This window comes from Hemitrygon akajei, chromosome 8 (genome assembly GCF_048418815.1).
Source record: "Hemitrygon akajei chromosome 8, sHemAka1.3, whole genome shotgun sequence".
Lineage (NCBI taxonomy): Eukaryota > Metazoa > Chordata > Chondrichthyes > Myliobatiformes > Dasyatidae > Hemitrygon > Hemitrygon akajei.
In genome coordinates this window covers 5314278-5333534 of record NC_133131.1, presented here as the reverse complement: position 1 = coordinate 5333534, position 19257 = coordinate 5314278, and the positions used below count along the sequence as shown (strand labels likewise).

The 19257-nt window shown below is 40.0% G+C and overlaps 1 protein-coding gene across 5 annotated transcripts in view; it reads right to left on the bottom strand.

Moving 5' to 3' along the window:
* bcas3 (BCAS3 microtubule associated cell migration factor) overlaps positions 1–19257 on the bottom strand; it is a 928098-nt gene that overhangs the window by 807574 nt on the left and 101267 nt on the right. For all 5 annotated transcript variants that reach the window (XM_073053122.1, XM_073053127.1, XM_073053125.1 and 2 more), the window contains exon 7: positions 16120–16192. In XM_073053122.1, coding sequence (XP_072909223.1) covers positions 16120–16192 — 73 coding nt within the window. The remainder of the gene's footprint in view (positions 1–16119; positions 16193–19257) is intronic.

The following is a 19257-nucleotide window of genomic DNA, read 5'->3' as shown; positions in this document are numbered from 1 at the left end:
AGTGAATTGAATTGATCCAATCATGGCTGTTTCCAGGCCGAATTACCCCTAATTTGCTTTGAATCTGCAATAATGATGAAACAGAGAAACTGTCATTCTATTTCCCAAGAACTTTAAGGTCCCAGAAACTGCAGTGGCACCATCACAGTGATGTTCTCCCAATAGGACAGATCTCTGCTTCCACCTCCAGCAACACATATAAAAACTTAAATAGTTTGACACAGATGACAAGACTGGACTTATGACTTAGAATAAGCAAAGTCTATAGAAAACCTATATTAGGTTATTTCAAAGAAAAGATGCAGATTCCTGAGAAATCAATAATTTCTCACTTCTTACTAGAATGTAAACCAGCTTCTTAAGTTTACACTACAGATTCATTACTGAATCACCAAGCCAGTCACAAAGATTGTCCATTAAATTTCAGTACATATTCCCATCTAAAAGAGTAACAAAGCAAAACTAAGGTCACAGAATACTGAGGGCACCGCTGCTAGAAATGCTGATCTCATTAGGATCTGCTCCTTCTGAATTTCACACTCAGATCATTAATATTTGCTCCTTCACCAAGGAGGTCTGGGGCTGCTGGAAATTCCTCTACAGCCAAAACAAGTCATCCTTCATGATGTCAACTTCCCACACAATCACTGAAGGCACGGATAGAAAACTCTTATTTTAATATACCTAAAAAAGGCAATGCCACCTTGAATTTGAAATGTAATTTCCCTAATAAGAAGCCAAAACGAGAAATCTTATCCTAAGAATTCTTTCTTTAGTTTCTGTACTGTCCCCTGATGAACCATTCATACAGTCATAGAGTATTACAGCAGAGAAACAGACCCTTTGGCCCAACTATTACTCATTTGGCTGGAAATGTTCAAATTGAGTACTCTTAAATTTTAATGAAAATGTAACAGAACATTCGCAACTTCGGTTGTTTTTAACTCAATCATTGCACTATAATAAACACAAGCGATTCTGCAGATGCTGGAAATCCAGACTAACATGCACAAAATGCTGTAGGAGCTCAGCAGGTCAGGCTGCATCTATGGAAAAGAGTAAAGAGTCAACGTTTCAGATCAAGACCCTTCATACAATAATGTTGACTTAACCAGGATACAACACTGAGCACAGAACAACATGTTCATTTTTCAACAAGTCAACAGCAGTTACTCAGATGTTACATTTGGCAAAGAATTCCACTAGTGGATAAACCACTATAATTTTACCAGGTTTTAAATATGGTTTAAGTCTTTCAATTAGCTACAGCTCCGGGTAGAAGATTTCAAAAGCAGAATTATTTGGTGTTGGATGCAACAAACATGAAGCCATTACCTTGATGGGTAAGCCACTAGAAGAGTCTTGACAATAAAGGAATGTTTTACCTTTAGCCCATCAATGACTAAACTGCTCATGGTTGAGTGGCAGCATCATCTTCCTTGGCTATTTTAACTGACATTGCAATTCTCCACACCTCACAACAAACAGTTCAGAACCAAAGCCTGAATTAGGAACATGTTTTATGCCACGCATTTTTCTAGAGGGTCGAAATGCCAGCATACACCCGACTTTCTAAACATTACTATAATTGTAACAACAGTTCCATTGTGATCTTAGAATCTTTGAACATCTTCGATTACAGCTCTGAGACATTAGCCATTAAAGCAGTTGAATAAAATACTTCCCCTCGTCTATCTGTAAATCCAAAGTAGCAGCAGGCATGTCCAAAGTATTGATAACTACGGTATTTCTAACATTATGTTACATCAGTAAGAGCAATTAAACACAAAAAGCCACTATGTTACTCAAGATCTTGGGTTGGGAGATTCTTAGGACGTTAAGAAGGTTCGGGTTGTCACCAAACACTCGAACAAACTTCTACCGGTGTACTACTTAAACTACCCTGACTGGTTGCATCATGGTTTGGTACGGCAATTTGAACATGCAGGATCGTAAGAAGCTGTCGTAAGTAGTGAACTCGGCCCAATACATCATTGGCACATCCCTCCCCACCACTGGCAGTATCTTCATGAGGTGTTGCCCGAGAAGAAAACATCCATCATCAACCATCAGGTCATACCATCTTCTCACAGCTACCATCGGGCAGGAGCCACAGAAGCCTCAAGTCCAAACCCACCAAAAAGGTTACTAGGACCCAGCAAAAACTAATTAGCCACACTACTTCAGCTGCAGAATGTAATTTAAAAAGCTGATTAATTTTGTGGTATGCAATTTGATCTGGTTAAAGTTTCCAACGCCCCTTTTTATTTCAGATTTTCAGCATCCGTTTTTCTTTTTGCTTTCTAATTTAAAGGGCCAACCTCTCTGCAAACATGTTGGCTGCCTAACCCCATTTAAAAATTGAACCAAATTAACATTACCCTCAGAGTGAGCAAGGCAAATAATAAGTGAGAGAGGAAGGTAGAAATTCTATTTCAGTGATTCTAGCTTTATTGAAAATGTTGCACAAATCTATATAAAATATTGCATAAACCTGTTTAAAGATACTGCACAAGTAAGTGTGCAACTCACTACTACTGGGTTCACTAGTGGTCAGGTTAAACAATCTCTTGAAGAGCAGTGCTCAAAAAACTGCTTCTGGTCTGTGAGAAATTAAAATCCTATTTACAGGAAGTGCTTTGTTGATTAAAAAAAGGTCTATATTTTAAAAAAAGAAATGGTTCACATGCTGTTCGCTTGGATTGGGCTGCTGCACTCACTGATATGTTCCCACATCTAGATAGTTGTCATTATGGGAGAGGGTAAAGAACCACGATAGTGTAAATGTTTTTGTAGCATTGTACAGTCACAGCAGGAGATTCTGAAAACTTTTGAAGCTGTGTTTTCCAGTTCTATCATTTAAAGCTCTTAAAGCCTCAAACTGCCAACATTTCATTGCAGCTAGAAATGTCTCTTAAAGGTGAATAAAGTGATCATGGTTCACAACGTTCCTTCTCCAGGCTACATCCAAACACCAAAGGTAAAGGGCTTAAGTGAGGTAGGTGACTTAACTCAAATACCTCCTTAACACATGAAAATTATAATTTCACTCTGGACATTTCCATTCATTTGAAAAACAAATCAGCAATTCTAAACTTTAAATCTTACATAACCTACATTTGATAGGAAATGTTTGATCTATTAAAGTGCTATGATGAAAAAGTTGAATTATTTAAAAGCCAAACTGACTGTAAAGGTCATGTCTCTCTGATTAATCATAGTTATTACAGCAAAGGACAAAGAGAAATTCGTACAGATGCAAACAATTAATCTATTTTTGTAGGCAACAAGTAAGGTGGGTGGTAACTGAGAAGTTTTATAAAAAAAAACCTGTCACAATATTCCACATTTTTGCCCGGCCTCAACAAACGCTCCCCACATGAGAAGCTTTCCAAGGCCTGAAGGGCTACTTTGATTCAAGAGCACTGCAGGCATTAGCAGAAGCGTAATTAGGGTAAAAAGTTCAACCGCAGCTCCACGTCTAAAGCTGTGCCAGAAATTAACTTCCCCTCATTCACTGTAGTGTACTGTATTGAACTGAACTGAACCTTCCCTTACAGCCCATATTAAAAACACATTTTGGCTTTTATGGGGCTGTTTCCTATTCAAATTAATTATTATGCCACTTTCTGGATGTAATTTCTAGGAACTGAGGCACTACAAGCCCATCTTTATCTTCTATGGTATTGACAAGTAGCAATGAAAATGTATTGTGGACTTGGATGCCTGAGATATAAATCACTATAAACTTCAACTGGCAGAAGTCAACTAAAACAAAGGGAGCAAAAGTAATGCAACAGGAACTGTGGCATTACAGAAGGGCTGAGTCAGACTCCTATTTCTGTTGCAGATTTGGCTTGGGCTCTACCATGCTGGCCTTTGATAGTACTTCTTGTTAAAAAAAAGATATTCAACCCTTTGACTACAGATGCCTTCTGCACCGTTCCATTTCTGAGACTAAGTGATTCTTAGGTCATTAGGATCTTGTTCTACCAATCCAGGAAGTTGCCTTATGAAGGAATTTCTGAACTATACAGCTTAAAAACTGCTAGAGAGAACCAAGAAGCAAAATGATAACATGGCACAAACTGCAAAAACTATTGTATTTAAAATTGAAACAGACAATGTCACTTTAGTTTTGCATAACCAAATAAAATGGATAACATGGCCAATGCTTATGCTTAAATGCCAGCTAGGACATCAGGAAGTAACAACTAAATGCTCTAATCTATAATGGATTTGTATAATTTGTCTTCTTTTGCACATTGCATGTTTGTCAGTCTGTTTTTATGCTTATATTTTTCATAAATTCTATTGTATTTCTTTATGTTCCTGCTAATGCTTGCAAGAAAATGAATCTCAAGGTAATATACAGTGACATATAAGTACTTTGATAAGGATCCTCGATCAGCTTCTATAGTCACCTGAGGACCCGCCAATAGACAAACCCTCAGGACAGGAGTTCCGAACTTTTTTTTATGCCAAAGATACAAAATTAAAACTTAATCAGTTATATTATGTCATATCTTTGCCTTTCTGAATTTCACATTGCTTAGCATTTTAAATCTTTCTTAATCATATGGCTGTCACTTAACTCCCTAACTACATTGTACATCTGTCTAAAGCACTGTGAACAATGCAAATCATTTAACCGTTTCCAAGAATTAGCTAATTCAACCTCAATAAAGTTAGAGCCAAGTACGATTCCTGTACCTTACATTAGTACTGATCATTTGATTGCATCCTACAGCATACAAGAACAATGATCACTTCAGGTGTTCTGCCAATGAAAAATATCTCCATTTCCCTCTAATTGTATATCTGTGTCCTCAATGCGCAGACTATCTTGCCAAAGGAAAGAGTTTTATCCTTATCTATGTCCAAACCATCCATAATTCTGGCATTTCAGTTAAATCATATATTGGCAGATGGATTCTTTATTGTTTATGCAGATCAGAACTGCTTCATTGTGAGTTCCATTCTAATAAATCTCTTCTTATGTGTTTCTATCATTGCAAGGCCTTGATGTCTCTCCTGAAGTACAAGGTCCAGAATTGGACCCAGTACTGTAACTAAACCTTAATAATGGCATATAAGCACTTTGCATAACTTCCTTGCCTCTTTACACAATGCTTCTATTTATAAAATCAACATCTTTTATGCTTTTGTAACAATCATATCAATTTACTATGCTGCATTCAATTATCCAAGTACATACACTTGAGAAATGAAATATCTGCGGTCTAAATTAATATCAAAGTAATGGTGAAAAAATCAGATTGCAATAATAGCACTGGGTAAAATTTCTTCACGTTGTAAAATATGTCAAGACATTAGAATTTAGGCTAAAATGCTCAAATGAAATTTGTGAACCTTTACTTTGCCTTTATTTCTAAATAAAACATTAAACTTTGTTTATTTTCTTAGCAGACTCTGCAATATCATGTGCTTCAGATTTCTTTTTGATTCATTTTCAAGATCAGTTTTTCTTAACCATCCCTAAATGCCCTAGAGAAGATGCTAACCCTAATGCATGTTTGCACTGTACTACTGTAGGGATTTCTAAGATTTAGACCCAGTGACAAAGACTGACCAGTGTTACAATTCCAACTCCAGATGGCGTGCAGCTTGGAGAGGAACTTGCAAGTATCGGTGTTCTGATCCACCTGCTGCCTCTGTCATAGAAGTCATGCAAGGTGTTGTCAAAAAAATTGTAGTGGATTTTACAGGTTGTACACACTGAATCCAATGTGCACTTGTGGAATAGGGAGTGAATATTTAGGATGGCTGCTGGGATGTCAATGAACTTGGCTGCTTCATCCTTGATGGTACTGACATCCTGCGAGATGTTGGTTCTGCATTCATCCAAGTGGAGAGCTTCTTTCACACACCTGACATGCCCTATACATGATGTATGATCTTGGGATGGCAGAAGCTGAGAAACTCACCAAAGGTATCCCACCTCCGATCTGTTCTTGCAGCCACTGTATTTACATGGTTGGGGCTATTAAATTTTTGGTCAATGGTCACTCCTGGGATATAAACAGTGGGGGAACTCAATGAATGTCAATGGTAAATGGTTAGACACTCTCTTGTTGGAAATAGTCACTGGCTGGTACTTATACGGTGCAATAGTTATCTGGTATCTGCTGTCCCAGTCCTGCTATAGGCTTGGGCTGCTTCTTATGCTGAGGAGCTACAAATGGAAATATACATTGTGCAATCATCAACAATAGACAATAGGTGCAGGAATAGGCCATTCGGCCCTTCTAGCCAGCACCACCATTCACTGTGATCATGGCTGATCATACACAATCAGTACCCTGTTCCTGCCCTCTCCCCATATCTCTTGACCCCTTGATCCCTTGAACAAATCTCTCAACTTCTGGCCTTTTGATGGAAGGAAGTGATGAAATAGCTGAGGATGGTTATGTCTAGGGCACTGTCTTGAGGAACTCATGCGGTGAAGTTCTGGGACATGGACATCAACCCTAACACAAATCTTTTTAGACCCATAGTTTGTAATTTCTCAACTCAACATCTTTAGAGTGTGCCAACAAATACAATATGAAATTCAGGGTGAATCTTTTCAGCCAGCGAGATGTGAGCCTGTAGAACTTGCAGCCACAAAATGTAGTTCAGATTAAATTCACTGAAGAACTTAAAGGGAAGAACAAGTAAGCACAGGAGAAAGAAAAGGACTAGAAGGGCAGGCTGATGGGGTGAGCGTGCAGCTTCCGCTAACCTTGCCCCTTAGCATGCATCGTTCAGCATTAAAATCACGAAATTCTGCTGATGGTGGAAACTCAAAGTAATAAACACAAAATGCTGGAGAAACTATCAGGTCAGACAGCATCTATGACAGGAATAAACAGTTGACATTTCAGACCGGGACCCTTCAAAATGACTGGCATCCTGATCAGACATCTCCCAGCCCTTGAACCCCACAACTTCAGTGTATTTTCCCCATACCTATGTACCTGTTCTCCTATTCTTCATTGTTCTGTTAGCACCAAAGGCCTCAACTCGATGTTTTCTGTGTCTCATTTTAAAATTAACCTAATATTACCAGTTCAGTAACCTCTGCTATTGTTTTTCACTTTTCACTCCTCCATTGTGTGAAGCTAGAAAAGATTACTTATTCCAAATACCCTAACAAAATATCTTTGTCATGGATTTAATCCCAGAACCTTTCCTATTCTGATGAAGGATCTTGGACCAGAACCATCAATGTGGTTTCTCTTTCCACAGATGCTCCCTGACCTGCTGACTGTGTCCAGCATCATCTGTTCTTACTTCAGCACTTTATGTGGTGACATGGAGTAAGATGGTGGTGCACTCAACTTCTACAAAAGTGATATTGTGTTTTTGAAAAGGGATTTTTTACAATTTCAAGAACTTACAATACTGCAGGTCAGCGAGATGCTCATCAGCAGACAAACTGAAGGAGCTAGACATGGTACAGATAGTGGGGCTGCCTCAGTGTTGGTGCACAAAGAAGCTCTGGAGTCTAACAGCGAGTGACTGTCTTAGTCACTTTTCTTGTGATCGCAAGATCCTGTTGGACAATGGTGGCGTGGAATGCTGCAAGTCCAATTCATTGGTTTATTGGCAGATGGTGAGGGAGTAGCATGGCCTCGGTCATAGCGAGGACTATGACTCATGCTGCGGTGTTGCCTATTTGCAGCCACCCAGGGCAAGGTGTCAGAGTCAGAGGTGGTGTGAAGCAGCATCCCTGCTGGAGTCAGTGCTGGCCCCCGGTGTTCACCCAGCAGAAGACAAAGTGCATTGTTTTTGACTACAGACTGCTGCAACATTCATGGACTCGGGCAAGTGGTTTTTTTAAAAACTGCTATCCTATATGTGCCTTGTGCTGTGCGTGCCTGTTGGTAACGTGTTTTGCACCTTGGCCCCACAGTAACGCTATTTCATTTGGCTGTATCCATGTGTATTCATGTATGGCTGAATGACAATTAAACTTATCCATATCAGCATTCCACACCTATTGGAGAATGGACGTACTATCAGAAATGTCAACTTATGGATGTATCTTTAAACATTCAAATAAAAATCCTACACTGTTCCTGGTATTTCAAAAAGCATTCCTACTTCAACCAACACCCCCACAAATGGATTAATGTCATCTGAATCTGATAACACTGGGAGAATGCTGAATACAACATAGCTATTGTAGTTACACCTAAAGCACTTTGAAACATTTTCAAAATGCTATAAGAAATAATTTAATATGCTTTCTTTTTATTCTTAAAAATACAGAGTACATGTACAAACTGTATCCACGATTTCTCACTACTGTCAGTGAGATAATGGCCACCTTATTAGGTAACACTACTCGTTAATGCAAATATCTAACCAACCAATCATGTGGCTGTAACTCAATGCATAAAAGCATACAGATGTGGTTAAGAGGTTCAGATACTGTTCAGGTGAAATAAATGAATTGGGAAGAAATGTAATCTAAGTGCCTTTGACCATGGAATGGTCAAAGATGGAGTGCCAGATGGGGTGGTTTCAGTACCTCAGAACTGCTAATCTCCTGGGATTTTTACACACAACAGTCTCTATATTTTACAGAAAATGGTGCAAGAAACAAAAGAAAAAATCCAGTGAGTGGCAGTTCTGTGGGCAAAATTACCTTGTTAATAAGTTAGAGGAGAAAGGCCAGACTGGTTCAAGCTGACAGGAAGGAGACAATACCTCAAATAACCACACATTACAACAGTGGTGTGCAGAAGTGCATCTCTGAATGCAGAACAAGTTGAACCTTGAAGTAGATGGCTACAGCAGCAACAGACTCACAAACATACTCTCCTTTGGCCCCTTATAGGTACAGGGGATCTGGCTCAACACCTGAATCAATTCTCTGGTCCTAGGTTCCCCCAGTCTTCGAAACATACTCTCTATGTCCACTCTATCTATAAAATTTTGTAATTTGAATCAATTTCACTTTCAATCAATGTAAGCATCTCTATATATGAGATAGAGTAAGCAATTAACTCAACGTCTCACAGACAGCAAGGAAGTAAGTGATCAGCCATTCCATTTTAGTAACATTGGCCAGGACTATTTTCATTACCCAGAGTTACGAATGAACACTATAGAATTATGAAGAAAGGATCCCTCCTAAAATTACAAGGAATTATCCTCAAGAACTTCAGCAGTTATGTCCTGAGGATGCTATGAATGGTCTCTGACAACCATAACCATGATTTGGTACGCCCAACATTACTCCAGCCACAGAAGAGTTTTCCTTTGATCACAATTCTGCTAGAATTCCTTTCATCTAAAATTGGTCAAGTACCTTGATGATGAGAAAAATAACTCAGCTTCCTAAAAGTACATTTTCCTCTGTGTGGTTATAGCAATGCTAATAGTATGCAGGATTCAGTATAAATAACACTTTCTCCCAAAGTATATAATTTGTTATCACTGCTTGCAATTCTGACAGTTTATGGAACATAATTCCCAAAAGAAGATGTTTTCATAGATTAACCATGTAACAATTACAGCACGGAAACAGGCCATCTTGGCCCTTCTAGTCCGTGCCGAACACTTACTCTCACCTAATCCCACCTACCTGCACTCAGCCCATAACCCTCCATTCCCTTCCTGTCCATATACCTATCCAATTTCACTTTAAATGACAAAATCGAACCTGCCTCTACCACTTCTACTGGAAGCTCATTCCACACAGCTACCACTCTCTGAGTAAAGAAGTTCCCCCTCGTGTTACCCCTAAACTTTTGCCCCCAACTCTCAACTCATGTCCTCTTGTTTGAAACTCCCCTACTCTCAGTGGAAAAAGCCTATCCACGTCAACTCTACATATCCCCCTCATAATTTTAAATACCTCTATCAAGTCCCCCCTCAACCTTCTACGCTCCAAAGAATAAAGACTTGTTGAACCTTTCTCTGTAACTTAGATGCTGAAACCCAGGTAACATTCTAGTAAATCTCCTCTGTACCCTCTCTATTTTGTTGACATCTTTCCTATAATTCAGTGCCAGAACTGTACACAATACTCCAAATTTGGCCTCACCAATGCCTTGTACAATTTTAACATTATATCCCAACTCCTATACTCAATGCTCTGATTTATAAAGGCCAGCATACCAAAAGCTTTCTTCACCACCCTATCCACATGAAATCCACCTTTATTCCTAGATCACTCTGTTCTACTGCATTCCTCAATGCCCTACCATTTACCATGTATGTCCTATTTTGATTAGTCCTACCAAAATGTAGCACCTCACACTTATCAGCATTAAACTCCATCTGCCATCTTTCAGCTCACTCTTCTAACTGGCCTAAATCTCTCTGCAAGCTTTGAAAACCTACTTCATTATCCACAACGCCACCTACCTTAGTATCATCTGCATACTTACTAATCCAATTTACCACCCCATCATCCAGATCATTAATGTATATGACAAACAACATTGGACCCAGTACAGATCCCTGAGGCACACCACTAGTCACCGGCCTCCAACCTGACAAACAGTTTTCCACCACTACTCTCTGGCATCTCCCATCCAGCCACTGTTGAATCCATTTTACTACTTCAATATTAATACCTAACGATTGAACCTTCCTAACTAACCCTCCATGTGGAACCTTGTCAAAGGCCTTACTGAAGTCCACATAGACAACATCCACTGCTTTACCCTCCTCAACTTTCCTAGTAACCTCTTCAAAAAATTCAATAAGATTTGTCAAACATGACCTTCCATGCACAAATCCATGTTGACTGTTTCTAATCATACCCTGTCTATCCAGATACTTATATATACCATCTCTAAGAATACTTTCCATTAATTTACTCACCACTAAAGTCAAATTTACAGGCCTATAATTGTTAGGTTTACTCTTAGGACCCTTTTTAAACAATGGAACCACATGAGCAATACGCCAATCCTCCGGCACCATCCCCGTTTCTAATGACATTTGAAATATTTCTGTCAGAGCCCCTGCTATTTCTACACTAACTGCCCTCAAGGTCCTCGGGAATACCCTGTCAGGACCCGGAGACTTATCCACTTCATTTCACGTACATCAAAACATAGAGCAAAGTGGATTGTTTTGCATCAACAACCAACACAGTCCGAGGATGCAGGGGACAACCTGCAAGCAGTACCAACATAGCATGCCCAAAACTCACTAACCCTATCCATGCATCTTTAGAATGTGGGAGGAAACCAGAGCACTGTGATGCAGTTACAGGGAGAATGTACAAATTCCAAGTGGTGAGTCACTGGCACTGTAATAGTGTTGTGTTAACCACTACACTACGGTGCCTCAATTATGAAACTGCAAGTGAGCTTCATCAAAATTCAGCATTACTTTGCACAGCAAAATAATAGACACAAAAAAGCATTGTACTAAAATAAGTAATATACTGTGGATTTAAGCATGGTATCTGCACTGTGTATAAATCTAGAATTTTTACCAGCACACCAGTAGAAGGTCAGATTCCCAATGCACTAACCTTGTCATTCCCTCCTTGAACAAGGAGTAACAATGTGTGCTGATGAAATGTTTTTGATGAAAAACATTAATCCTGTCTCTCTCTTTCTCCATGGATGTTGCCTAATCTGCTGTACGTACAACTGGAAATAAAAGGTAATCATCTGAGGCAAACTTGCAAAGCCAGCCATGCAGTTTTCAATTTTTCCAAATGGGCATCAATTATTTCAGTGCCCAAGAACAGGATGTGCTTCCTCAACAACTATCACCAAGTAGCACTCACACTTACAGTACCTAATGAAATGCTTTGAGAGGCTGGTCATGGTTAAAATTAACTCCTCCCTGAGCAAGGACCCACTGCAATTCACCTACCACCACAGTAGGTCCACAGCAGACACAATCTCACTGGCTCTTCACTCGACCTTGGAGAATATGGACAACAACAATACATACGCCAGGCTGCTGTTTTATCAATTAAAGTCCAGCATTTAACACCATCATCCCCTCACTATTATCTCAACAAGCTTCAAAACCTGGGCCTTTGCACCTCCATCTACACCCGAATCCTCAACTTCCACATTAGGAGACCAGAGTCAGTGCAACTCTGTAATAACATCTCCTCCTCCCTAATAATCAACATAGAGGCACCTCAAGGATGCATGCTTAGCCCTCTACTCCACGCTCTCTACGCTCATGACTTTTGAGGCTAGGTACAGTCAAACAGCATCCATAAGTTCACCAATGCCCCCACGGTTATTGGCAGAATATCAGATGGTGATAAGAAGCAAGAAAGATCGGCTGGAAGAGTGGTATCGCAACTACAACTTTGCACTCAACATCAGCAAAACTAAGGAATTAACTGTGGGAAGGGGAAGTCAGAAGAACACACACAAGTCTACATTGAAGGGACAGCGATGGAAAAGGTGAGCACCCTCAAGTTCCAGGGCATCAACATATCAGAGGATCTATCCAGGGTCCAGCACACTGATGCAACCATGAAGAAGGCATGCCAGCAGCTATACTTCATCTGAGGGGATTTGGTATGTCACCAAAGGCTCTAGCAAATTTCTACAGATTCACCATGGAGAGCATTCCGACTGGTTACATCACCACCTGCTATGGAGGCTCCAATGCACAGGAATCAAAAGAGGCTTTAGAGGGTTATAGACTTTTCCAGCTCCTTCACGGGCACAAACTCCCCCAACATCTTCAAAAGGTGGTGCCTCAATAAAGTGGCATCCATCATTAAAGACCCTCACCATCCAGGACATTCCGTCTTCTCTTTACTACTATCCAGGAGGAGGTACTGGAGCATGAAAATGCCCACTGAATATTTTAGGAACAGCTTCTTCCTCACCACCATCAGATTTCTGAACGTCCATGAACACTCCATTGTTATTCCTCTTTTGCACTATTTATTTACAGCATTTTTCTAACTTACAGTAATGTTTACGTCTTGTCCTTATACTCTTGCCATAAAACAAGTTTCATAACATACTGTAAGCCAGTGATAATAAACCTGATTCTGATCTGTTATTAGTATCCATTTGCACACTATCAAATATCCCATCTCAAACACCACACTGCCTCCCCAAAAATTTCATTCAAGTTCATGAGACACAGTAGTCCCCTTAAAAAAAATCCTGATTTTGAATATTAATTTTGAACCTGTATGTTCCCCCCCACCCACAATACTTTGCCCATCAGTTAAATTTGGCCAACTAACCTCTGTTTATTCATTCCTTTTTCTCTATTGTAAACAATGATACAGCATCAGTAAATCTCCAGGATTTGGCACCCACCAGCAGGCAGAAAGGAAATAAAATAATGAACAGATTGGCTTCACAACCCAAAATATATTTTATCCTGGTCTTGTGATTTATCTTGTCAAGAAAATAATCAAACAAAAATGAATCCATTATTTCAGGACTGATGATGGCCGCTATTTCAAATTGAGATGATGCTAAATTACTTATTTAGAGGTCTGCAAATGGATTCTCAACACCGAAGAGGTTGGCAGGTTTAGTCACTGTTACAGATGAACATAAGTTTGAAAGGATATGGAGATCCTTAACTCTTTTTTTTTACAGCTGTGCAGACCAACCATTAGTCTGAGCAGGAAATTTGTATATGGCCTAAAAATGCAGGGGACTTTATATGATTTTTTTGTAATATGCACATCAAACACAAACCACAACTTACAACACAACTAAGTGATGTCAGGCAGTCAAAACAACTGAGAGGCACAATGGCAAAAGTAAAATATTTTAACTAGATAGCGTCAACTTTCAGCAGGCAGGCGATTTATTAACAACGAGCTACCGACTTCCATTCAGTGTTTATTGTTACAATTTGTAGCAGTGTTGTAACTTGAAACACTGACAATGTAACTACATTGAAGCTCTAAAATTTAAAAGCTCTAAATCTAAAAATGTTAATGATACAATTATTATTTAGAAAATGTATGGATTATACTCATTAGCACAATTAATTGCAGGGTATTTCACAATTATATTAGCATAATTTCAAAATTATATTAACATTATATAAAAGAAAATTCCAGCTCGGCGGCAACAAAGTCTATGTGCATTTTATGTGCAGCTTAGAAGGAACAGTGATGATACTGGAGGTCAAGCACATTTCATGCTTTTACTGAATGGCTAGATAGGCCTATTTGTTACGTACTTTTAATTCCAACAGAATCACATGTCTCCTCCTTCATTCATGAAATTACACAAAATAATTAAAATTTCTAGTAAATTGTTATACAGAGGAATCACTGGAAAAAATGTACAAAATAAAATCTGGCTTTAACTTCACTCACAAAAATCATTAAGTATTTGCTCGTGTGAATCCCTGACTGTACCAGTGGCATGGCAGCATCACACGTTACAGTGTCAGTTGTAAGATCTGGGTTCAATTCTCACCGCTGTCTATAAGGAGATTGTACATTCTCCTCATGACCGTGTGGGTTTCCTCTGGGTGCTCCAGTTTCCTCCTACATTCCAAAGATGTACAGTACAGGTTAAGGTTAGTGGGTTGTGGGCATGCTATGTTGGTGCCAGAACATTCAAGATTCAATATTGCTTATTGTCATTTGTCAGTACAAAGGAGAACAAAACGATTGTTACTTTGGATCTGATGCAGCATAAAAAAAACACAATAAGCATAAAGAACATAATAAAAAGAGCAATAAATATAAATACATATGATCATCGCATATACACAGACTGATTGTATGTACGTAAAGTGACACTAGGTACAGGAGTGTCTGTACATAAGGTGGATAGAGGAAAGGATAAAGTAGTAATGTTGGAGGGTGTGGTGGGGTGGGTTTGTGGGAGGAGGTGCTATTCAGCCCGACAGCTTGGGGGAAGTAACTGTTTTTAAGTCTAGTAGTCCTGGGATGGACACTGCATATCCACTTCCCTGATGGGTGTGGGATAAGTAGTCCACCAGCAGGGCAAGTGGGAATCTTCATGATATTGTTGCCTTTTCCCTGAATCTTTCTGTATATTTTGATAGCAGGTAGACTAATGACAGTGATGCAATGGGCAGTTTTAACTACCCATTATAGAGCCATCCTGTCCATTGCAGAGCAGTTTCTGTACCGCACTGTAATACACTGAAGATGCTCTCAATTTCACTTGAAGGTCATAGATTTACTAGTTCAACTCTCTTAAGCCACTTCAGAAAGTAGAGGCTTGGTGAGCTTTCTTGATTGTGGAGGATGTGTTCTGGGACCATAAAAGGTTGTGTAAAATGTGCACTCCCAGGAGTTTGAAACTGCTCTTAGCTTCCACTGCTGTGCTGCCCATGTGAAGAGGGGTGTGAATGATGTCTGTTTTCCGAAAGTCGATAACCATCTCCTTTGTCTTGTTGACACTGAGGATTGCGCAACACTTGCAGGATGCCCCCAGCACATCTTCAAACCGTGTTGGTCATTGAAGCAAAGAACCCATTTCACTGTATGTTTCAATGTAATGTGACAAATAAGCTACTCTGATCGCAAAAAAAAAAGGTACTTGCATGTCTTACTAACTACAAGAGCTAATAGTTCAGTACAACTGCTCTCACCCATAGTCTACATAAGACCATGAGACATAGGAGTAGAATTAGGCCATCCGACCCACCAAGACTGCTCCATGATTCTATCATGGCTGATTTATTATCCCCCTCAACCCCATTCTTCTGCCTTCTCCCCATAGGCACCCTTACTAATCAAGAACCTATCAAACTCTGCTTGAAATATACCCAATAGCTTGGCCTCCACAGCAATGACTTCCACAGATTCACCATCCTTTGGTTAAAGAAATTTCTCCTCATGTCTATTTCAAAGTCCCTCTATTCTGAGGTTATGCCCTCTGGTCCTAGACTCTCCCACTATAGGAAACATACGCTCTATCTAGGCCTTTCAATATTTGATAGGTTTTAATGAGATCCCCCCCCCCCATTCTCCTAAACTCCAGCGAATATGACTTAGTGCCATCAAATGCTCATTGGCGTGATGCACATTTTATTCTTCTACGTTTGCAAGTGCTGCTGCTGGAGAAGGAAAATTCTTTCCACCCTCCCACCCCCATCCCAACTACGCCGCATCTGGTTTACATTTTTGACAAACATGTTTCCTCTCACCCCGCTGATCCTGTGCTTTTGCACACACCAAGAAGCGGCCTTTTGTCGGCAAAATTATCGATTTTATGAAGACCTGCAAAGAAAAGCAGAGAGAGAAAGAAAAAGATCAGAACAAAGGGGGAATTTCATCAACACACGTCATTGCTTCAGTTGTCTGCCAGTTCCCTCTCCCGCAATCTGCCACCCACCCATTAGTCACAAGAAGATGCAGTTTAGGGACAGGAAGTGTGTTAATGGAATTACAACTCTAAGCCTGTAATCAAGTCATGATATAAATATTTCCAAAAATAAATGAAAACAGGGCAATCTTTTCTGTGGTCCACTAAAAAAAAGAGGAAAGCAAAACCAAAATACATAGAGATCAAATGGCAACATGCAAGGGAAAGAAAAATTAGCTGGGGGTGGGTTGACTAAGTATGAAAGAGCAACTGGAAACACTGCGAGCGTTTTAGTGCTGTAGAGTCAGCTGCAGCATGAAAAATATTTTACCTCGAAGGGACATTAACCTTGCAAACAAACAGCTTTAAACAATTAGTGCCTGAAAAGCCTCCAATGCCTGTTGCCTTATTTCCATAAAACGCCCAGAAAAGAACCAAGCTGCTATAATAATTACTCCCCAGGGACAAAAAAAATTTTTAAAACGTGTTCATTGGGGTGTTAAAAGATTAATGATGGATTAATATTTTTGCAGAAAGATACAGCTGATTTGCACTGTTTTGCCATTAAAATTTTTCTTAAAGATGTATTTGATTTGTCAGTAAAGCTGTCCACCTTGCAGATAAACATCTGGATTTGGGAAAACCAGCAGAATTATGCATCCATATGCTCCATATTCCCTGCACATCCCTGCAGCATACATATGGTCAGGCAGGGTGAAAACATCAATAATGTATAACAAAGCATCAAAAAACACTTCTAAAAAAACATGAAAGCACCACGGTAGCACAGTGGTTAGCAGGACGCTATTACAGCTCGAGGCAGTGGAGTTTGAAGTCCAATTCCAATGCTGTCTGTAAGAAGTTGTAAATCCTTCTCATGATGAATGTGTGTTTCCTCTGGGTGCTCCAGTTTCCTCCCACAGTCCAAAGACATATCAGTTAGTAAGGTAACTGGTTGTTGTAAATTGCTTTGTGATAAGGCAAGACAACCAATCAATCAGGCTAGGTTGAAATAGCTGGGTTGCTAAACAGTTCGGGCAGAAAGGACCTGTTAGAAGATAACTGGAAGAAACTAGTGAACAAACATCAAGGAGATGGGATTTGCTGCAGCTGGCTCCAGATCAGCATCAATTTAAGGCCGGTAGCCCTAATGAGAAACACAAGAGATTTTGCAGATTGCTGATAAATCCAGAGCAACAAACACAAAATGCTAGAAGAACTGAGCAGGTCAGACAGCATCTATAAAAATGAATAAATAGTCGATGTTTCAAGCCGTGACCTTTCTGCAGGATGGGGAAGGAAGGAGGAAGATGCTAGAAAAAAAACATGGGGGGGGGGGAGGAAGAGGATAAATAGAAGGTGATTGGTGAAGCCAGGTGATTAGGCAGGTGAGGAGAAGAGGTAAGAGGCCAGAGTGGGGAATGGAAGGAGGAGGAGGGGAAAAGAAAAAAAAAAGAACAATTGCCAGAAGGAGAAATTGATGTTCATGCCATCAGGTTAGAGGCTGGAATATGAGGTGTTTCTCCTCCACGCTAAGAGAAGCCTCATCATGGCAGAAGAGGAGGCCACAGATCAACATGCTGGAATGGGAATAGGGATAGAAATTAAAATGGTTGTCCACTGGGAAATTCCAGTTTTGGCGGATGGAACAGAGGTGCTCGACAAAGTGGTCCCCAAATTAAGTCTGGTATCACCGATGCTGAGGAGGCCACATCGGATGTAACAGATGACCCCCCCCCCCCCCCCGACAGATTCACAGGTGAAGTGTTGCCTCACCTGAAAAGGCTGTTTGGGGCCCTGAATGGAAATGAGGAAGGAGGTGAATGAGTAGGTGTAGCATTTCTCTCTCTTGTAATTGAGGGAGAGGTTGTTTTCTTGACACCACTGTGTCAGGGTGATGTCTCTGTAGGTTGCCTCATTATTATTTGAGCTAGGATCAACAGGCTCCGGGATAGCTTCTTTCACCAGGCCATCAGACTGATTAATTCTTGCTAATACAATTGTATCTCTGTTATATTAACTGTCCTGTTCTACATACTGTTCACTACAAATTACTATAAATTGCACATTGCACATTTAGACAGAGACATAACGTAAAGATTTTTACTCCTCATCTATGTGAAGGATGTAAGAAATGAAGTCAATTCAATTCAATACTTGCAGGGATATGTGCCAGGAGGGAGATTTGTGGGAAGGGACGAATGAACAAGAGAATCACAGATGGAGCAATCCCTGCAGAAAGCAGAAAGTGGGGGGAAGTAAAGATGTGTTTGACAGTAGGATCCCATTGAAGATGGCAGAAGTTGCGAAGAATGATGTGCTAGATGTGGAGGCTCCGGGGGTGGTAGGTAAGCACATGAGAAATTATATTACTGTTAAGACAGTGGGACTATGGGTTAGCGCGGATGTCCAGGAAATGGAAGAGATGCAGGTGAGGGCAACATCAATGGTGGAAGAAGGGAATCTCCTTTCTTTGCAGATGGAGAGCATCTCTGATGTTCTGGAACAGAAAGCCTCATCCTGGGAACAGATACAGTGGAAATAAATGAACTGAAAAAAGGGAAAAGCATTTTTACAGGTAACAGGATAGAAAGAGATACAGTCAAGACAGCCGTGGGAATCAGGTTTATATTAAGATGTCAGCAGACAGTCAGTCTCCAAAACAGACAGATCAAGAAAGGAGAAATAGGTATCAGAAATGGACCAAATGAATTTAAGGGTAGGGTGGAAGTTGGAGACAAAATTAATGTAATTGACGAGCTCACTATGGGTGAGGCCTCACATGGAGTATTATGAGCAGTTTTGGGGCCCTTATCTAAGAAAGGATGCACTGACTTTGGAGAGGGTTCAAAGGAGGCTCATGAAAAAGATTCCAGGATTTAAAGACTTATCATATGAGGAGAATTTGATGGCTCTGGGTCTCTACTCACTGGAATTCAGAAGAATGAGAGATGACATTTGTCAAGAAAGGTCTTTTTGA